The sequence below is a fragment of the Vulpes vulpes genome, chromosome 4 (assembly GCF_048418805.1).
Source record: "Vulpes vulpes isolate BD-2025 chromosome 4, VulVul3, whole genome shotgun sequence".
NCBI classification, from domain to species: domain Eukaryota; kingdom Metazoa; phylum Chordata; class Mammalia; order Carnivora; family Canidae; genus Vulpes; species Vulpes vulpes.
In genome coordinates, this window is record NC_132783.1 from 125,258,693 (window position 1) to 125,276,228 (window position 17,536).

Sequence of the window (17,536 nt, forward strand, 5' to 3'; positions counted from 1 at the left end):
TTGTCCCCGAAACCAGAAACTCTTAGTTTCACCAAGCTACTTAAAAACTCTGATTCCTTTATGAGATGGTCTTCAATAGAAGTGTTCATCGGAATCACTTATGGAGCTTCCAAAGATTTTAGATTGCTGGTCCCCTGCTTCAAATCCTGATTAATAGGATTTGAAGCAGCAGCCCCCTTGTGGAGGAATGTGAGTAGATCACTATGTTTTAGTGGTTCCCAAGTGATTCTGTTGCACACCCCCAACTCACAATGACCTCACCAACTGCCAGCTCACCGCTGGCAGTTGCCAGACTGGACAGGTGTGGTCTTCAGAAAGAGCCTGTTTCAAGGAAAGAAACATGAGAAATAGGTACCCCAGCACCTTTGGGGGCGGAGCTCCCTGGCTTCATTTTCCTCCACACTCTGGGCACCCAAGGCCACCTTCAGCCTCATTTCCTGATCATCCAGCCTCACCTGCAGAGCAGCCTGGGCTGGTGAGGGAGACAGGAATGCAGCAGACAGGAATCACTCTCGCTCTCGTGGCCTTGGCTGTCTGTGTGGCCCTTCCCTCCTCAGAAGGTGAGTGGGGGTGCTGGCTCTGTAAGCCTCCAGCAGAAAGAGGAGGCACTGCCTCCCAAGATGGAGCTGGAAGGAGTGAGGTGCTGGTGGCATTTTGGGGCAGGAAGGTTGATCTCTGCATTCAGGTAGGAATTTCCATTTACCTATGAGCGAGTGGCATGGGTTTAAGTCCCTGATCTTCAAGCATGGAACCTCCTTTGAACAGGAATATTAATAATTTGCCACACGGAGGATGAGAGCCTTCCATCCTGGAGCTTTGACCTGTGTTTCCTCTTCTGACAACAGTTATCTTAGAGAATCCCCAGGTAGAGGTTGGAGGAAAGCCCCTATTACTCATTTGTCTCCTCCTTCACCTAACCTGCTCCACTGGATACAAATGTGCATGTTCCTGGAAGAAAGACAGACTTGATTTTCTGGGTTAGGGGTTTGGTAAGCAACAAAGTCAGCCCAGTTTTGGATGCTAAAAACCACAGCTTCAAACCGACAATGAAAAAAGGATTCAGACCAGGGACACTTGGGTGATTGAGTCAGTTAAGCCTCTGACTCGATTTTGGCTCAGGTCATGGTCTTGGGGTGTCAGGGTGGTGGGATTGAGCGCCACTTGGGGCTCACGCTCAGTGGGGAGTTTGCTTCTCTCCCTCTCCCTCTGCCCCTTCCCCCACTCTCTTTCAAATAAATAAGTAGGCCTTTCAAAAAAAGGGGGGATGCAGGATAAGGGAGATTGAACCATACAAATTATATCAAAAGGAGAACTTCAATTGTGAATTGCTAGCATAATACGGAGATTATAACTGCATTTGGGCTCGGAGGCAATGTTTCCTACTGTATTTAGGAAAACCTAAACATAAGTACTTAATACTTGACTGATTTGACTCTTATCTCCAGTCTTCTTTTCTGAAACTTCATTCTGAATAGATTCTCTAAATCCAGAACAGAGGTGAAATAAAAGTTCTGTTTGGTCCTCTTTTGAAAACATTAAGCCAACATGTAAAAACTGGCAGATTTAATACACACATTCTCATACATACACACACACAAACTGGGATTGTAAAGTCTCTCTTGAAAAATCACAGCTGGCAACAGTGGTTCCATGTCCCCTGGCAAGAACTGGCTAGAGCAGACTAGCCCTCTGTCCTTCACCGAAGTTGGCTACATTCTATGAAGCGCCTGGTTCCTGTAGGCATTTGTTTAGGGGCACCAGTGTCGTGCACCAATGTACTAGGTTTATATTACTAAGCACAGAAAAAAAAAATCTGGATAATCTCTTCTTTATTTCTATCCATCTATCTTATCAAGACAAAAACACAAGTGTGTCATTTTATAAGTTTCTGTAAAATTACTTTCAGAAAAATTCACCATTGAAACTGCAGGATTCACTTTCACTGTTTCTCAAAGGTTTACCAGCTAAGGCTTATACCTGATTTTGGCAATGCAAATTTTTTTTTTACATAAAGCTTTGGAATCAAAGTGTAGGTTTCTCCTTTCAGCTTCCTGACCTGTTTTCAATTGTCCCCACAGCAAGAGCAGCACCTCTCTTGCAGGAGAGGAGGGAGAGAAGGGCAGGTGGGGGGCGGGGGGTGGGTGACGAGGGTGCCCCTGCCAGACACCCAGGGCTGAGCCTCGCATGGGGCCCAGTCTCGGCAGAGTGGGTGAGACAGCAAAACACAGAGGTATTTGAAAAAGGAACAGTTGGTGACGGGTAAGAAAGAAAGAACTGAGGAGACCCCACAGTGGCCTTCTGGGTTATTCCCAGGGCTTTTCCGCAGGCAGTTTGGGCCACCAGAAAATCACAGTGTCTGAGAAGCGCCAACCCTCTGCCATTTAAAAATAAGCGACGTCAGGTTAAAATACACAAAAGCAGGCCTGAGAGCAGTCGTGGAACTGAGAAGGGCAACCAGCTGCTCTCTTCAAAAGACTTCCATTGGGTATCTCTGTGTCCCACGTGCCCCATGCGAGGGCAGTGGCAGGAGGGGAGGGAGGCGGGAAGCTGGAATACTGAGGAATAGGTGACTTTGGCAATTGCCACAGGCTGGGGTTGGGGCTGGGGAAGTGGTCTGTGCCAGTTTGGGACTTTGAGAAATACGATTTGTTCTTACAGGCATCAACTGTTGCATTGTCTTAATGGTGCCATAATTGGCCACTTTAATGTTATGGCTCAGTAATTGGCATTCCCAAAGTGTTATGCATACATCAGGAAGCAGTTGACTTACCTGCAATTAAAAGGCTTGGATCCTACCCAAAGTTAGGAGGGCAAGCTCTATACCTGCTGACGTGGCTGCTGGCTCCCAGGACTCAGTAATGAGTCTATAAAAAGGTCTCTCCTCCACTCTCAGTGGCCCTGACCAGATTACTTAAAGCCACAATCTCGGGCTTTGTGGGCCTGTTTTCACTATATACATTTAGAGTAAGGCTCTGCTTGTGTCCAACAGATGCAAGGTGGGGGGTTTTGCTTCAGAGTCCCAAACTGACTTCCTTCGGGCAACCTGTTTTTCTCAAAATATGGCTCCTTCTTACACAGATACTTGCTAGGGACTTGCTGCTTGCATCCTAAAAGAAAATTTTATTTTATTTTATTTTATTTTATTTTAAGATTTTATTTGTTTGAGAGAGACAGGCAGCATGGGTTGGGGCAGAGGGAGAAGGAGAAATAGACTCCCTGCCAACCGTGGAGCCTGACAGTGGATTGATGTGGGGCTCCATCCCAGGACCCTGAAATCATGACCTGAGCTAAAATCAGACGCTTAACTGACTGAGCCACCCAGGTGCCCTGTATTTTCTGTTTTAATCATAGGAGACTCAGTAGGGAGGGTTACCAAGAATATACATTTATGCTTGAAGTTGTTCTGAACAGTTGGGACTTTCCATTTCACCAGGAGTGGTCCCTGTAGGGCCTGACATGATGTGCCCAATAACCTGTCCTTCAATTTCTCCCCTGTTGTACCTTTTCATTAAAACACATGCCGCAAAAAAACAAACAACAAAAAAAAAACCAACCTCACACCCTGCATTCCCTGAATTCAATACCATTGTTAGATTAAGCGTCTAGATTTTTTTTTAAAAGATTTATTTATGTATTTATTTATTCATGATAGACATAGAGAGAGAGAGGCAGAGACATAGGCAGAGGGAGAAGCAGGCTCCATGCAGGGAGTCCGACGTGGGACTGGATCCCAGGACTCCAGGATCACGCCCTGGGCCAAAGGCAGGCGCTAACCCGCTGAGCCACCCAGGGGTCCCCTAGTATCTAGATTGGTTCAAAAACTCGGTCATATCTATAATGTAGTTCAGGGTTTTAAAATTTTTTTAATGTTTAAAAAAGATTTTATTTATTTAGGGGAAGGAGCAGAAAGAGAGAGAGAGAGAATCTCATGCAGACTCCCTACTGAGCATGGAGCCTGAGGCAGGCTCCATCCCATTACCCAGAGATGAAGACCTGTGCCCAGCCAAGAGTCTTGCCACTCAACTGACTGAGCCAGGCGCCCCCAGGGGTTTTTAAAAACCCTTTTCTGGGGATCCCTGGGTGGCGCAGCGGTTTGGCGCCTACCTTTGGCCCAGGGCGTGATCCTGGAGACCCGGATTGAATCCCACGTCGGGCTCCCTGCATGGAGCCTGCTTCTCCCTCTGCCTGTGTCTCTGCCTCTCTCTCTCTCTCTCTGTGTGACTATCATAAATAAATTAAAAAAAAAAAAAACTTTTCTATGTCTGGAGAAGCAGTATGATATACCAACGATCTTCTCAAATCTGAGTCATACATGGGTCACTTTTACTCTCAGTGATGACCTTTAAATTATTATCCTATGTTATTTGATATATAAACATTAAACAGTTACAAACCCCAAAATAAATTTAAAATTTAAATAAAAACACAACCAGGAAGCCAAGAATATTTCAATGTAATAGTATTAATTTAAATTAATAGTTAATTTTTGGCCAAAACTAACATCAACATTCCAAACATGAATATACCACTGATTCTTAAGATGCAGATTTGGAGCTTTATGTGCATATACTACCATGTTCAGAATGAGAAGCGATTTTTCCCTCATCACTTTTTTTCTGTTTGAACCACAGTGATATAATGGAGTCCTCCCTTAGCATGAATGCAGTATGAGATTCTAGTCTGTTCTTTTCTGACTGACCTGGGACCATTTTTAAGGTGGGGTCTGACTTTGATAACAACACTAGCATAAACATAAGTACAATTTGAATGTCCTGAAAATGCTCTTTTAAGATGGTCTTCCAGAAGATCCAGAACATTTCTATTTAACGATTATGATTGAGATGACATACCAAAATTTCGGAATTGTCTGGAGAATTAATGAACTCTGAAAGCACATCCATAGGCCCCCTCCTAGGAAACCCAGCTTGAGAAATACTGGCAAGACTGGGAAGAGTCACTTTGGACTCTGTGCATTTACATATATGAACCCCCACACATTCACACAGATTTTTAAAAAAGATTTTATTTATTTATTCATGAGAGACAGAGAGACAGAGAGAGGCAGAGACACAGGCAGAGGGAGAAGCAGGTTCCATGCAGGGAGCCTGACGTAGGACTGGATCCCAGGTCTCCAGGATCAGGCCCTGGGCCGAAGGCGGCACTAAACCGCTGAGCCACCCGGGCAACCCTCACACAGATTTTTAAAAGCATAAAAAGAACCACTATCTACACATTACTTACTATTTTCTTATTTATATTTTAATTTGGAATTTTAATTATGTACATAAATAGCAAAATGTGAATGAGGAGTTCTCATTATGCTGGACATTATCTCTAGGTGAAAGGACTTCCAATTAGTCCACTTGCAGTATGGCATCACCCAAGAAAACAAAGAAGCCTAGTATAGTTTTTCCTGAAGAAGAAAGCCAATTTACTACATTCAGTATTGACTTCTCTGCCATTTTTCAATAGAAATATTTGTTTACTGCATGGAGTTTCCAATGTTTACCTATAACATTTGAAAGTTCTCCTTCCACAAATCTTCTACAACTATGTATCTTTGTAAACCCCAGTCATAGAATTTCTCCCCACTGACCTGGACAAATACGATGGCTTGTTGTGGATAATAAAGAGAGGCAGCTACTCTCAGGAACTCAGGCGGATGGATATACCAGCTTCTTTGTTTTTGAATCTTTAGCCAAAAGAAGTCCAACAATGCCAGCAAAGCCAATAACACCAAGTCTTGGAAAAAATCCAGGAGGTGCATTTGGGAGATATTCATAGCTAACCCCCATTGAACCTTGGTTTGTGAGTACATTTCCTGACACCAACTTGTATATAGCTCGCAATAATATTGGAAATGTGAAATGCTTTCTTCAAGTTGGGTACTTGGCTCCTACACATATTTAGATTAACCCCCAGGAGTAGAGTGAAAGCTCATTAACTTTCCACAGAAGTTTTGTGAGGCGAGTCCCTTTTAGGTGATGCATAGACTTTGAAGGTGAGCAGACTCAGGCTGGCTGGCCCCACAGACCTCCAAATTACCTTGAACATGTTGCTGGCAGAGGTGGCTCCAGCAGGAGCCTACTATTTTCTTATTTAATTAATCATATACAAGAGTATAGCTTTTTAATAGACATAGTCATTTCTTTAAAGTTTATAGACAACGTACAAACTTCCGGGAATAATTTGGAACGTTGAAGTTCCACTGACTCATTCATTATCTGTCAGAGTCCTATTAGGAGACAGAAACCAGACAAAAATTTGGACAGGGAAAGTTTAATATATCAAATTACTAACTGTAACAAGAGATAGGCTAGAAAGAGGTAAAATAACTCTAAAGAGTACAGGGATAGGTAGGGCTGATAATGTAGGACTAATATGGGTAGGCCTGAAGCGGGGTTCTCAAGGGAAGGGATCCTGTACCCCTTCCCTGCCCAGCTGAGATTCAGACCTCGTTGGAGAAGACACAGCCGTGGCTCACCAAATGGCAAAAAAAAATCACTTGGTGTGCCCTCCAGTTTGCAGAGGCAGGTTCTTCACAGGGAGGTGTCTTGCTGGAGGCACTCAGCCACACAGCTGCCTGGGGGGGTGCTGCCGGCTGTCCTGTGCCCGCCCCCAGAGCCTGGTGCTAGAGGAGCTGCAGCACGGCAGGGGTGGGGCCTGCGTGAGCCAGGTGAGGAGTGCCCCGGAGCCTGGAGGGAAAACCCCTTCTCACTGCAAGGCCTTTCCAGGGTCCCCTACTGACAAAGTTTGACATCATGCCAGCTGGTGAAGGAAAAATATTTAAAGGGCTCATCTTAATCTTCTAGAATTGACAATTAAGGATGAAGTTGAAGCTGAGGGGAGTAAACGGACAATGGGCACACTTCACAAACACTTCATATTGACACCTGGATACTTACTATGGGGCAGGCAATGTGGTTTTGTTTCTAATTATTGTCAGCTAGTTGTTACTTTGTCCTCAGCACTTAAGTATATAAACTCGTGCAATCCTCATAACACCTCCATGAGGTAGGTGCTATCACCATCCCCATATTACAGATAAAAATGAGACAGAGAATTAACTCATCCAACGTAAGCTAGAAAGTGGTAAAGGCAGGGATTGAATCTGGTTGCTTGTCTCCATATGCTTAAGTAATGTCAGTAATGCCTTCCAGTGTGTCCCTCTGGCACAATGTCATTCCTGTCCCCTTCAGGACTATCCCCCGAGCCCTCCAAGTGTCCATGCTGTGAGAAGTACTAGTGACCAAATGTCTTCCTATTAAGGTAAAGAAAAAAACCTCATTCACTCTCTATTACCTAAATATGATGCCAAGGTTCTGAAAAGTATCCAGGAGGATGTTACTTGGGCAGAGCAATTCCATGTGCCGTTGCTGGGTGAGCCCTTCCTGCCTCCTCGATGTCAGCGACGGACACCTTCATTTGTCGGCATCCAGTGTGATGTGGCTCCGTTAAGATGTGAAGTCCACTAGACTAGGGAACTGTTTCCTTAACCAAACACATTCAAAACATTGTTTATTTACATGTTGGCCTTCTTAAATGGCACTCAAACTTGAGATACTGTCAGCAGGCAAGTGAATCTTTCTAATTGTTTTTATCTTTGGCCTGGGAATCCTTTCTACAATAGTATGGCACAAGCCTTTGCTCTTCTATTTTACTGTGTTCTATAAAGTGTTCTTTATATCAGTGTTTTTCCAACTACATTTTTAAAAAAGATTTTATTTATTTATTCATGAGAGACATACAGAGAGAGAGGCAAAGACATAGGCAAAGGGAGAAGCAGGCTCCCTGTGGAGAGCCTGATGTGGGACTCGATCCCCGGACCTAGGATCACAACCTGAGCCGAAGGCAGACAATCACTAAGCCACCCAGGTGCCCTTCAAACTGCATTTCTAAAAAGTCCCCAAGTGATGCAATTGCTGCAGCTCTGGGAACCACACTTTGAGTGGCAGGAGACTATACAATACATGTTAAGTAAGAGAGGAAGCTCGTTAACCTCTCTATAGTAAAGAATCATTTCCTTAAAGCCCGAAATCCAATTTTTATATCACAGACTGGATGTGTAGTGTTTTAGTATTCATTTTGACAGATCTTGAGCAGGAAATCTTTAAAGCCTTGATCCAAAATTGGGTCACAAATGGAACCAAATCAGGGACAGAAATTCGTGGCAAATCACCCACCCAAATCTCTGACACTACTGGAAATGCCGTTAACAACAAAACCCAAAACCAACAGAAACAATAGCAATAACACTTTCATTAATAAGACAAACTAATGCTTTAATGAGATACTAATCTCTTTAAATTATTAAATATAATGGGCAAATGATTTATCATATTGAATTGACCCCTAATTACTTGAGTGAGGGTGGAGGGATAATGTTTCTGAAAAGCATTGTGTAATTTAAGGACATTTGATATTTAAGACATTGACCAAATATAGGTAACCTTATTTCCTAAAAAAAAAAAAAAGGAAAATTAATTTTAATTTTTATTATTTTTAATTTTTTTTAGATTTTATTTATTTATTCATGAGACACACACACAGAGGCAGAGACACAGGCAGAGGGAGAAGCAGGCTCCAAGCAGGGAGCCTGATGTGGGACTGGATCCCAGGTCTCCAGGATCACACCCTGGGCTGAAGGTGGCGCTAAACTGCTGAGCCACCCAGGCTACCCCAAAATTAATTTTTATAGCATTAAAAGCCTTAAAACAATATACAATGATATAGAAGACAAAAGAGCTTAGTTCATCTCAAGAGGCATTTATTTAGCACTAATAACAGGTATTGTGCTGCGTGGTATGGATACAAACATATACTGAGGGAGCTCACAGTCAAAAGACACAGCCATATAAACTCTTAATTTTTTATATATGCTAATGATAGCAAAGCATAGGATGCTCTGGGACCACAGATTCACACGAGACAAAAACAAGACTGGGAAAAAGGAAACAATTAGTGACATCTTGAACTCAGGAATAAAGGAATGAAAAGGAGGGAGACAGTTCTGAGAAACAGAGTAAAACATACAGGAGTATGGCCATGAGGAATGCAGGATGGAATGACATGGGTTTCCGGCTTGGGTAGCAGTAAATGAGTGTTAAATGAGATGAGAAAAGGAACAAGATTTTCAGTGGTAAGAAATAATGCCTTCAGTTAGGGATTTATTAAGTTAGGGGAGCCTGTGGAATATTCAAGTGTATGTTCAATAGCAGTTGAATACATGTCAGGATTATTGGGGTAGAGGCTACAGTAGACAGATATTTTAAAGCTACTGATATAGATAATAACTCAAAGCATGAGAAGACGTGAGCGGAAAGAAGAGTGGAAGGTCAAGGACTGAACTTTGAGGAATGCCAACTATTGAGGAGAGGGCAAAGGAGAAATTCAGAGCAAAGAATGTAATTTCTCAGTATTAGGACAATTAGGTGGGATTAAGGTTTTGTCAACCAGGGATATGGAAAGTGTCCACGAAGGAATGGGTACCAATGTCACATGCAGTAAGGAGGTCCTGAAAGATAACGTTAGACAAACATCTGCTATTGGAGGCATCCTGAGGGCAGGGACTAGGACTTCCTAATTTTTGTATATTTGGTGCCTAGAACAATGAAAGACACCAAGTAGGTGCTCCACAAACGCTGATGGAATTTTACTGACCTGGCAATCACTTTCATTAGTAAAATAATAAATTTGCTGGAATGATTCAAACTCAAAAAATGTGTGTGAGCCAGTGTTGATATTTTCCCAAGGGGGTTTTTCCTTGACCTAATCCAGGTTAAATTTTCAATACAAAAATAAAATGAAGGAAATGTAGAAAACTGATCAATCCAACCAAGGAAAGGAGGGAAAAAAGGATAAGAAGAAAACACAAAATAAGGTGGGTAAGTAATTAATCAAAAGATTTAGTGTCACAATATCGGTATCAGAAAAGTAGAACATAGGCAAAAACTTGGAATAGGACTAGAGGAATTTCACAGGAGGATAAAAAGTATCAGTTCCCCAAGAAGGTACACCTAAGACTGCCTTAAGAGTGCAGGGTCAAATTTTGTTATTTAAAATTGTAGTAAGGGGCAGGCCGGGTGGCTCAGCGGTTTAGTGCCTGCCTTCGCCCAGGGCCTGACCCTGGAGACCCAGGATGGAGTCCCACATCAGGCTCCCTGCATGGAGCCTGCTTCTCCCTCTGCCCGTGTCTCTGCCTCTCTCTCTCTCCATCTCTCATGAATAAATAAATAAAATCTTTTAAAAAATAATAAAATTGTAGTAAGGTTGATCCTTGAACATCCCAGGGGTAGGGACCCCCAACCTCACTCTACCCTAGTGGAAAACCCCCAAATCCCTTTTGACTTCCCCAAAAATTAACTACTAAGTTAATTAAGCTTTAGTAACCTACCACTGGCCAGAAGCTTACCAATAACAGCTAATAAATACATACTTTGCATGTTTACATGTATTATATACTGTGTCCTTAAAATATAGTAAGCTAAAGAAAATGTTAAAATCATGAAGAAAATACATCTAGGGCGCTGCATTTATCAAAAAGAAATCCTCAGAGGTGGACCCACACCCTTTAAACCCATGTTGTTCAACGGTCAACTTATTTTATTCGTCATACACTTTTTTTTGGTATGAACTTTTATTTTAAAAAATATTGCCTAAAATATTATTTAATCTCAACTACTGAATTTTTTTGGGCACCCATGTCAAATTTTTCCCCTGGGGGACGCCTGGGGGGGCTCAGTGGGTTAACCGGCTTCCCGTTCGGGTCATGACCGCGGCATCCCGGCATCCAGGGGACGCCCCCACGGGGGAGCCTGCTTCACCCAATCCCTCTGGCCCTCCCCCCTGCTCATGCTCTCTCTCAAATAAATAAAATCTTAAAAAAAAAAAAAAATTGGGACGCCCAGGTGGCTCAGTGGTTGAGCATCTGCCTTTGGCCCAGGGCGTGACCCCGAGGTCCCGGGATCGAGTCCCGCGTCGGGCTCCCTGCACGGCGCCTGCTTCTCCCTCTGCCTGTGTCTCTGCCTCTCTCTCTCTCTCTGTAAAATAAACAAATATAAATAAGTCTTTAAAAATAAATAAATAAAATCTTAAAAAAAAAAGAAAAGAACTGCCCCTGAGGCTAGCGCCCTACTCCAATCCCCGCTGTGGATAGAAGGGCACCTGCGTGCGTCTGAAATATAAGCCCAGCGGACACGTACTGCCAAACCATAAGAAAAAAATCCGACCTAATCTCGACAATAGTGAGATTTTTTTTTTAACATACCCGCATCAGAAACTGACAGATCAATCAAAAGACTAAAATTAAAAAAATTTTTTTCAAAAAAAAAACCCCAACCCTAAAATTCTCCCGCAGCTCCTTGAAGAGCAGGTGCCGGGACACAAGCCGGGCTTCCCAGCGGCTCCCGAGGGCCCAGGCCGCGCCGCGCAGGCGCACGCACTTCCGGCCGCCCTCCCGGAAGAGGCTGGCGCGAGGGGCCGACCGTGGCCCCGCCCCTGGGCGTATCCCTGGTTGGACGCGGGCCGCTGCTTCCGGAACGTCCTCTCCCCGCGCCGCGCGCGCCACCGCGGGCTAGCTAAAAAGCCGCCGGCGCCGTGCCCGTTGCGCACGCGCAGAGGCCGGAGGAGCGGCGGGATGTGGCCCCAGTATGCCTGGAGGAACACCACCCGCTTCTCCTTGCGTCCGTCCTTCCTTCTCCTCCTCTTTGGGCTCCGGCTCCAGCACCAAGTGTCCCGCTCCCGGCCTCTCCTCCCACACGGCCGCCATGACCGCAGGCACGTGAGCGCGACGGCCGTAAAGCGCCGCGACGTCGTGCTTTTGTCTTTTCCCATCTTTGATTTGGGTTCAGGGTCCTCTTGATTTTTCTCTTGTAGGTTTTTGGGTTGAACGCTTAATTGTTTTTTCGTGCGTGTGTTTTAAATAAATGCACTTAGGCTATGCCACCTGTTATAATAAGTGGTACTTCCACTTTTCAGAGTACTGTGATTTTTTTTCTTTAATCTGGATCAAATGGTTTTTAGCTTCAAAACATGATATTTGTAAGTTTATAAATATGTCGTGTATTACTTAGATCCAAGCTTTAAACGGTTACTTTGCACGAGAACCTCCTCTTCAAACACTATTAAGAATGAAAAAAAAAAAAAAACCCGAACTGCAAAAAAATGCAATGCAACTTTGTAATGTAGGGGAGGGAAAACAAAAAAACAAAAAAACCCTTACCAGGATCTCTTGACGGGTGATCTCTGTAAGAAAAGACATTAAAAAGGGAAAAGCATACAAATCTATGTAAGTTTTAATTGACATAGCAGCTTTCACAAGGAAATGAAGATCCAAATAAGTTTAAATCAACGCTTATAAAGTTGGAAAGAGTGGTAAATTGTGGAAAAGTGGCCAAAGGGACTTGGGCGAGGTGACCAGGAAGATAGATCAGGGTTAGCTTAACAGGATTGGTTTGTACAGATTTCTCTCGGCCTCCACTTCCCCTGGAGTAGGGGAGCACCATCTGACTCAAAGGGATGAAGTGCCGCCCTCTGGTGATAAAAATGCCTTCCTCCAAGTGCAGGGAGGGCATCTTTTACTTGGGAGTTTTATCTCCCCAGGGATTTTAGGAAAGTTAGGATGGCCTTTGTGCATTGCTTTTTTTTTTTTTAAGTGGCTTTAACTTAAAATAATCAATGAGGTGGCGTTTTCCGAATGCCTTCAGTGAAAATAAAGATTTTATTTTTTATTTATTTATTCACGAGAGACACAGAGAGAGCAAGAGAGAGGCAGAGACACAGGCAGAGGGAGAAGCAGGCTCCATGCAGGGAGCCCGATGTGGGACTCGATCCCGGGTCTCCAGGATCAGGCCCTGGGCTGAAGGCGGTGCTAAACCGCTGGAGCCACCTGGGCTGCCCGCCTTCAGTGAAAATAAATTAGAAATTGTAGACGAAAGGGACAATGTCTTAGAAAACTAAGATACCAGGATTGAGCAGAGAAGACCTAACCCCCCCCCCCAAAAAAAAACCAAATAACTATTAGAGTTGAACACATTTCCTTCAAATAGACACCAAGCCTAGATGGTTTCAGAGATTTTACCAACCACTGGAGGAACAGACCATCCTCATCTTATAAAATCTCTTCAAATAATAGAATGGCAGAGAAAACTACCCAGTGCATTGTTGAGATTAATATAACCTTAATATCCAAAACTTTCAAGATTGATATTAGGGGATAAAAGAATGGACTAATCTTGTTTATGAAAATAAATGCAAAAATCTAAATAAATAGCAGATCAAACTCAGAATCGTATAACGATTAATACATTATGACCTAGTATGGTTTATCCCCAGAGGGCAAGGAAGAAAATAGATTAACCCATCATAGTAATTTAAAATTTGTGTATTGAGTTTACCGTGGGGTAAGCACTGTTCTAGGCATTTAGCAAGGTAATAAAGGAGAAAAGCCTTGAGGTGCCTCGCTGGCTCAGTCTGTAGAGCACTGGAGTCTTGACTTGGACTAGTGAGTTTGAGTCCCACATTGGGTGTAGAGATTAAAGATTTTTTTTTTTTTAAATAAAGGAGAAAAGCCTTTCATTGCTATACAGGATTTGAGAAGGAAGAGATTAAAAAAACTGTATGTTTACCTAGAAAACCAAAGAATATCAACTCCAAACTATTACAACTAAAAAAAAAGTACAGCAAAGTTGTTGGCTACAAGATCAACATAATCAACAGCATTTTTACACATCAAAAAAAAAATTAGAAAGGGTAATTTTTCTTTTTTTTTTTAAAGATTTTATTTATTTATTCATGAGAGACACACACAGAGAGAGGCAGAGACACAGGCAGAGGGAGAAGCAGGCTCCATGCAGGGAGCCTGATGTGGGACTCAATCCTAGGTCTCCAGGATCACACCCTGGGCTGAAGGCGGCAGCGCTAAACCGCTGAGCCACCCGAGCTGCCCTAGAAAAGGTAATCTTTCAAAGACCATTCACAATAGCACAAAACTTATAAGGATATATAACAATATTTTATTTTTTCATAAAGGTCTTAAAGGACATCAAAGAAACCCTGAATAACTAGAGAGATAATTGCATATTTATGGATGGGAAAGCAGTATTTTTTTCAGATGTCTCCTCTCCCAAAATTTAGTTGTAAATTCAGTGCAATTCCAGCCAAAGTTCCAAAGATTTTTGAAGAACTTAAGCAGATTCTAAAATGTATAGGAATGGTAAAGAGCCAAGAACAGTCGAGACAATTTTGAAGAACCAGTTGGATAAGTAGACTTAATTTTGTTAGGCATTAGGATTGATTAAAAAGTCACCTTAATTGAGACAGTATGGAACTGATGCCAAGATAGGTAAATAGAGCAATGAAACAAGAGAAAGCCCAGAAACAGACCTGTGTGTATGTGGGAGCATGAAGACTTAAGGGGTGTCTGCGCATCAGTGAGACTAGGCAGTTCCACTGTGGAAAGGAAGCAATCCTGCCAACAAAAGATCCTTCTGTCCTAAAAGAGAAAAGAGAACAGAATATATTATTGAATGAGCGTTAGCAGATTTACAAGCCTGAAAGTGATTCTGAAGTTAGAACAGAATTGCACATATTTTATGCAAGAAACAAGAAGAAAGAATAACTTCTTATCTCCTCAAAAAACGGGGGTTTACCTCTTGTGGCAGTCCGTGTGCATCTTGGGAGAGACCCTGAGCTAATTCCAGAGGCACATTTTTACATACGTAGAGGTTCTTTGGCAGTTACCTTAGATATATAGTTATAGTATGACAACTGGAGACTGGGTTTAATCCTTAGGGAAATTTGCCTCTTGCAAAGGTTAGGGTAAGGACTCAGGTTCACTATGTCTCTAACGAAACACTCTTAAGAAAGAAGGGAAGGGGGGAATGGTCTCTTTGTCCTTTATATATGGAGAAAATTTTTATTTACCTTTATGGTTCTGAGCTATTGGTTATCCTAATGCAAATGATTCCTTTTCTGGCTCAGAACATACATAAAATAAATTCCAGGTGTAAAAAGTAAAACTTTTTTTTTCATTAGATAATATTTATTAGGGGCACCTAGGTGGCTCAGTCAGTTAAGCATCTGCCTTAGGCCCAGATCATGATCTTGAGGTCCTGGGATAGAGCCCCACATCAGGCCCCCTGCTCAGCGAGGAGACTGCTTCTCCCTCTACCTCTGCCACTCCCCATCACTTGTGTGCTGTCTCACACACCTCTCTCAAATAAAACTTAAAAAGAAAAAATTTTATTTTTTTAAGATTTTATTTATTCATGAGAGACACAGAGAGAGAGGCAGAGACACAGGCAGAGGGAGAAGCAGGCCCCATGCAGGGAGCCCGACGCGGGACTCGATCCCAGGTCTCCAGGATCACACCCTGGGCCAAAGGCAGTGCTAAACCAATGAGCTGCCTGGGCTGCCCAAGAAAGAAAATTTTAAAAAGAAAATATTTATTGAGCACTAATTATGTCCTGGACACCAAGGATATGAAAATGGATAAAGTACTGTCCTTTCTATCAAGGAGTATAGATTCTAGCAAAGATAATAGACATAAACCAAAAAATGATGATAAACTACAAACACTCTAAAAGAAAGTATAGGGTACCTGGGGGAAACCTGTTGAGAATTGATGATGGGATCTGATGCCAGGTGACAAGTCCTCAGCTGGTCACCCTAAAGTATGCTTGTGGGGGAAATTGTCCAGGAGGCTGCTTTAGTTAAGGCAGGACTCACACTGGCTGGAACTTTAGCCTCAAGCCCCAACATGGAACCTGAGACCTGGTGAGCTGATGTCTGTGGCTGAGAACTGGCAGGCTTGATTGCTAAAAAGTGAAGCTTTTAAAACAATGTTATTTTTATGACTTCTGGCTGAATAAGATATAATAGCAAACCATAAGGAAAAACTCTAAACATAGTTAAAAAATAAGCTACCAGGTGGGAGAAATCACCTTTCCAAAGAGATTTCCAGATAGGGCTCTTGGACTGAAACAGTCTGGAATGTCCTTTCCAAAGCAAAGGGGCATGTCTGGGGCAGTTAGGAAAGGATGTGGGGGTGGAACAGAATAAGCCTCACAATAAGCCAGAGACCATTGCTCGCCCACACCTCTGGGTCCTGCACTTTTATTAAGCCTGCTATGAAGATTTCTTTTTTACTTCTTTTTTACTTGCAATAATTTTCTTCCCACATTTACTTCCAGGAACCCCTACTCCATCAGACAGGCCTGTGTTTGTGTAAACTCCAGCTTTGGAACAAAAGCAGGTTCTTTCCCATGGGATTCCTTGCTTTATGCAGTGGTGGACCAGGGTGCTTTGGGGAAGGCTTAGCTCTTATCAGCTTGCTTTCCCAACTAGGTAACTGTATCAATTGAATTAAAACCATGTAAATTCAGAAGAAAAATCACCTAATCCCCTTTTTTCAACCTTATTGCCCCCTCTAAATCTTTCCTATCTGGAAGTTCTGGACCATCATCAGTAGAGAGGAAGTTGTGGACCATTCTTTGAAATGGAATTATTCTGACAGGAGGCTCAATGAAAAAACCTGTAGGGGGCGATGTTCTCCAAAAGAATCTTAACATTGCCCAGGGAGCCTGATGTGGGACTCAATCCGGAAACTCCAGGATCATGCCCTGAGCCAAAGGCAGGTGCTCAACCACTGAGCCACCCAGGAGTCCCCCCTCCTTTTTTCTTTTTTTAAGATTTATTTATTTTAGAGAGAGAGAGAGCAAATGGGGGAGGGGCAGAGAGAGAACCCTCAAATAGACTCCCCACTGCACCGGGAGTCAGACACAAGCCTGGATCCCAGGACCCCAGGATCATGACCTGAGCTAGAGTTGGCCGCTTAACCAACTGAGAGCCACCCAGCTGCCTCAAGTTTGTTCCTTTTTATTGCTGAGAAATATTCCATAGTATAGATGTGCCACAGTTTATCTAACCATTCGGCCACATCTGGACTGAAGCCAGTGTTTTCGGGAAAGCTAGAATTACAAATAAAGCTGCTGCAAACATTCATGTGCAGATTTTTGTGTGAACACATGCTTTTTATTTCTCTGGTCAACCAGTGTCTTTTTATTTTTTATTTTATTTATTTATTTATTTATTCATTCATTCATTCATTCATTCATTCATTCATTTGTTTATTCATAGAGGCAGAGAGAGAGAGAGAGAGGCAGAGACACAGAGGGAGAAGCAGGCTCCATGCAGGGAGCCTGACGTGGGACTCTATCCCGGGTCTCCAGGATCACACCCCAGGCTGCAGGTGGCGCTGAACCGCTGCGCCACGGGGGCTGCCCAACCAGTGTCTTTTTAAACAGCTCTAATTAAAGCAGATCCTTGAGGTTTGTGAGGGATCCATTTGGAAAGCCACTTGTGTCCTCACATTCTCAATATTAGAATTATTTATACAGGCTCCCAGCTTGGTCCTAAATCACACACAACTCATGTCTGTCTAGGAGCACTGTTTCTTGTGCATAACCTCATACCCCAACTTGGCTACCTTCTTTATATGTATTTACTTAATTTTGTTTAATCAGGTAATAACGCTGTA

General features: G+C 43.0%; 1 protein-coding gene and 1 pseudogene across 2 annotated transcripts in view; one reads left to right on the forward strand and one right to left on the reverse strand.

The window, feature by feature from the left end:
• Positions 1-428: 428 nt before the first annotated feature.
• The window catches only part of CCL28 (C-C motif chemokine ligand 28), a 29,394-nt gene continuing 12,286 nt past the window's right edge, over positions 429-17,536 (forward strand). Inside the window, exon 1 of one of the 2 annotated variants that reach the window (XM_072756968.1) lies at positions 429-560. In XM_072756968.1, the coding sequence (XP_072613069.1) occupies positions 491-560 (70 nt within the window). In that variant the 5' untranslated portion in view covers positions 429-490. Of the gene's footprint in view, positions 561-11,544; positions 11,776-17,536 lie in introns of those variants that run through there. The other variant, XM_072756967.1, reaches the window with a different exon arrangement.
• LOC112933788 (MICOS complex subunit MIC26 pseudogene) lies at positions 5,510-6,054 on the reverse strand (annotated as a pseudogene).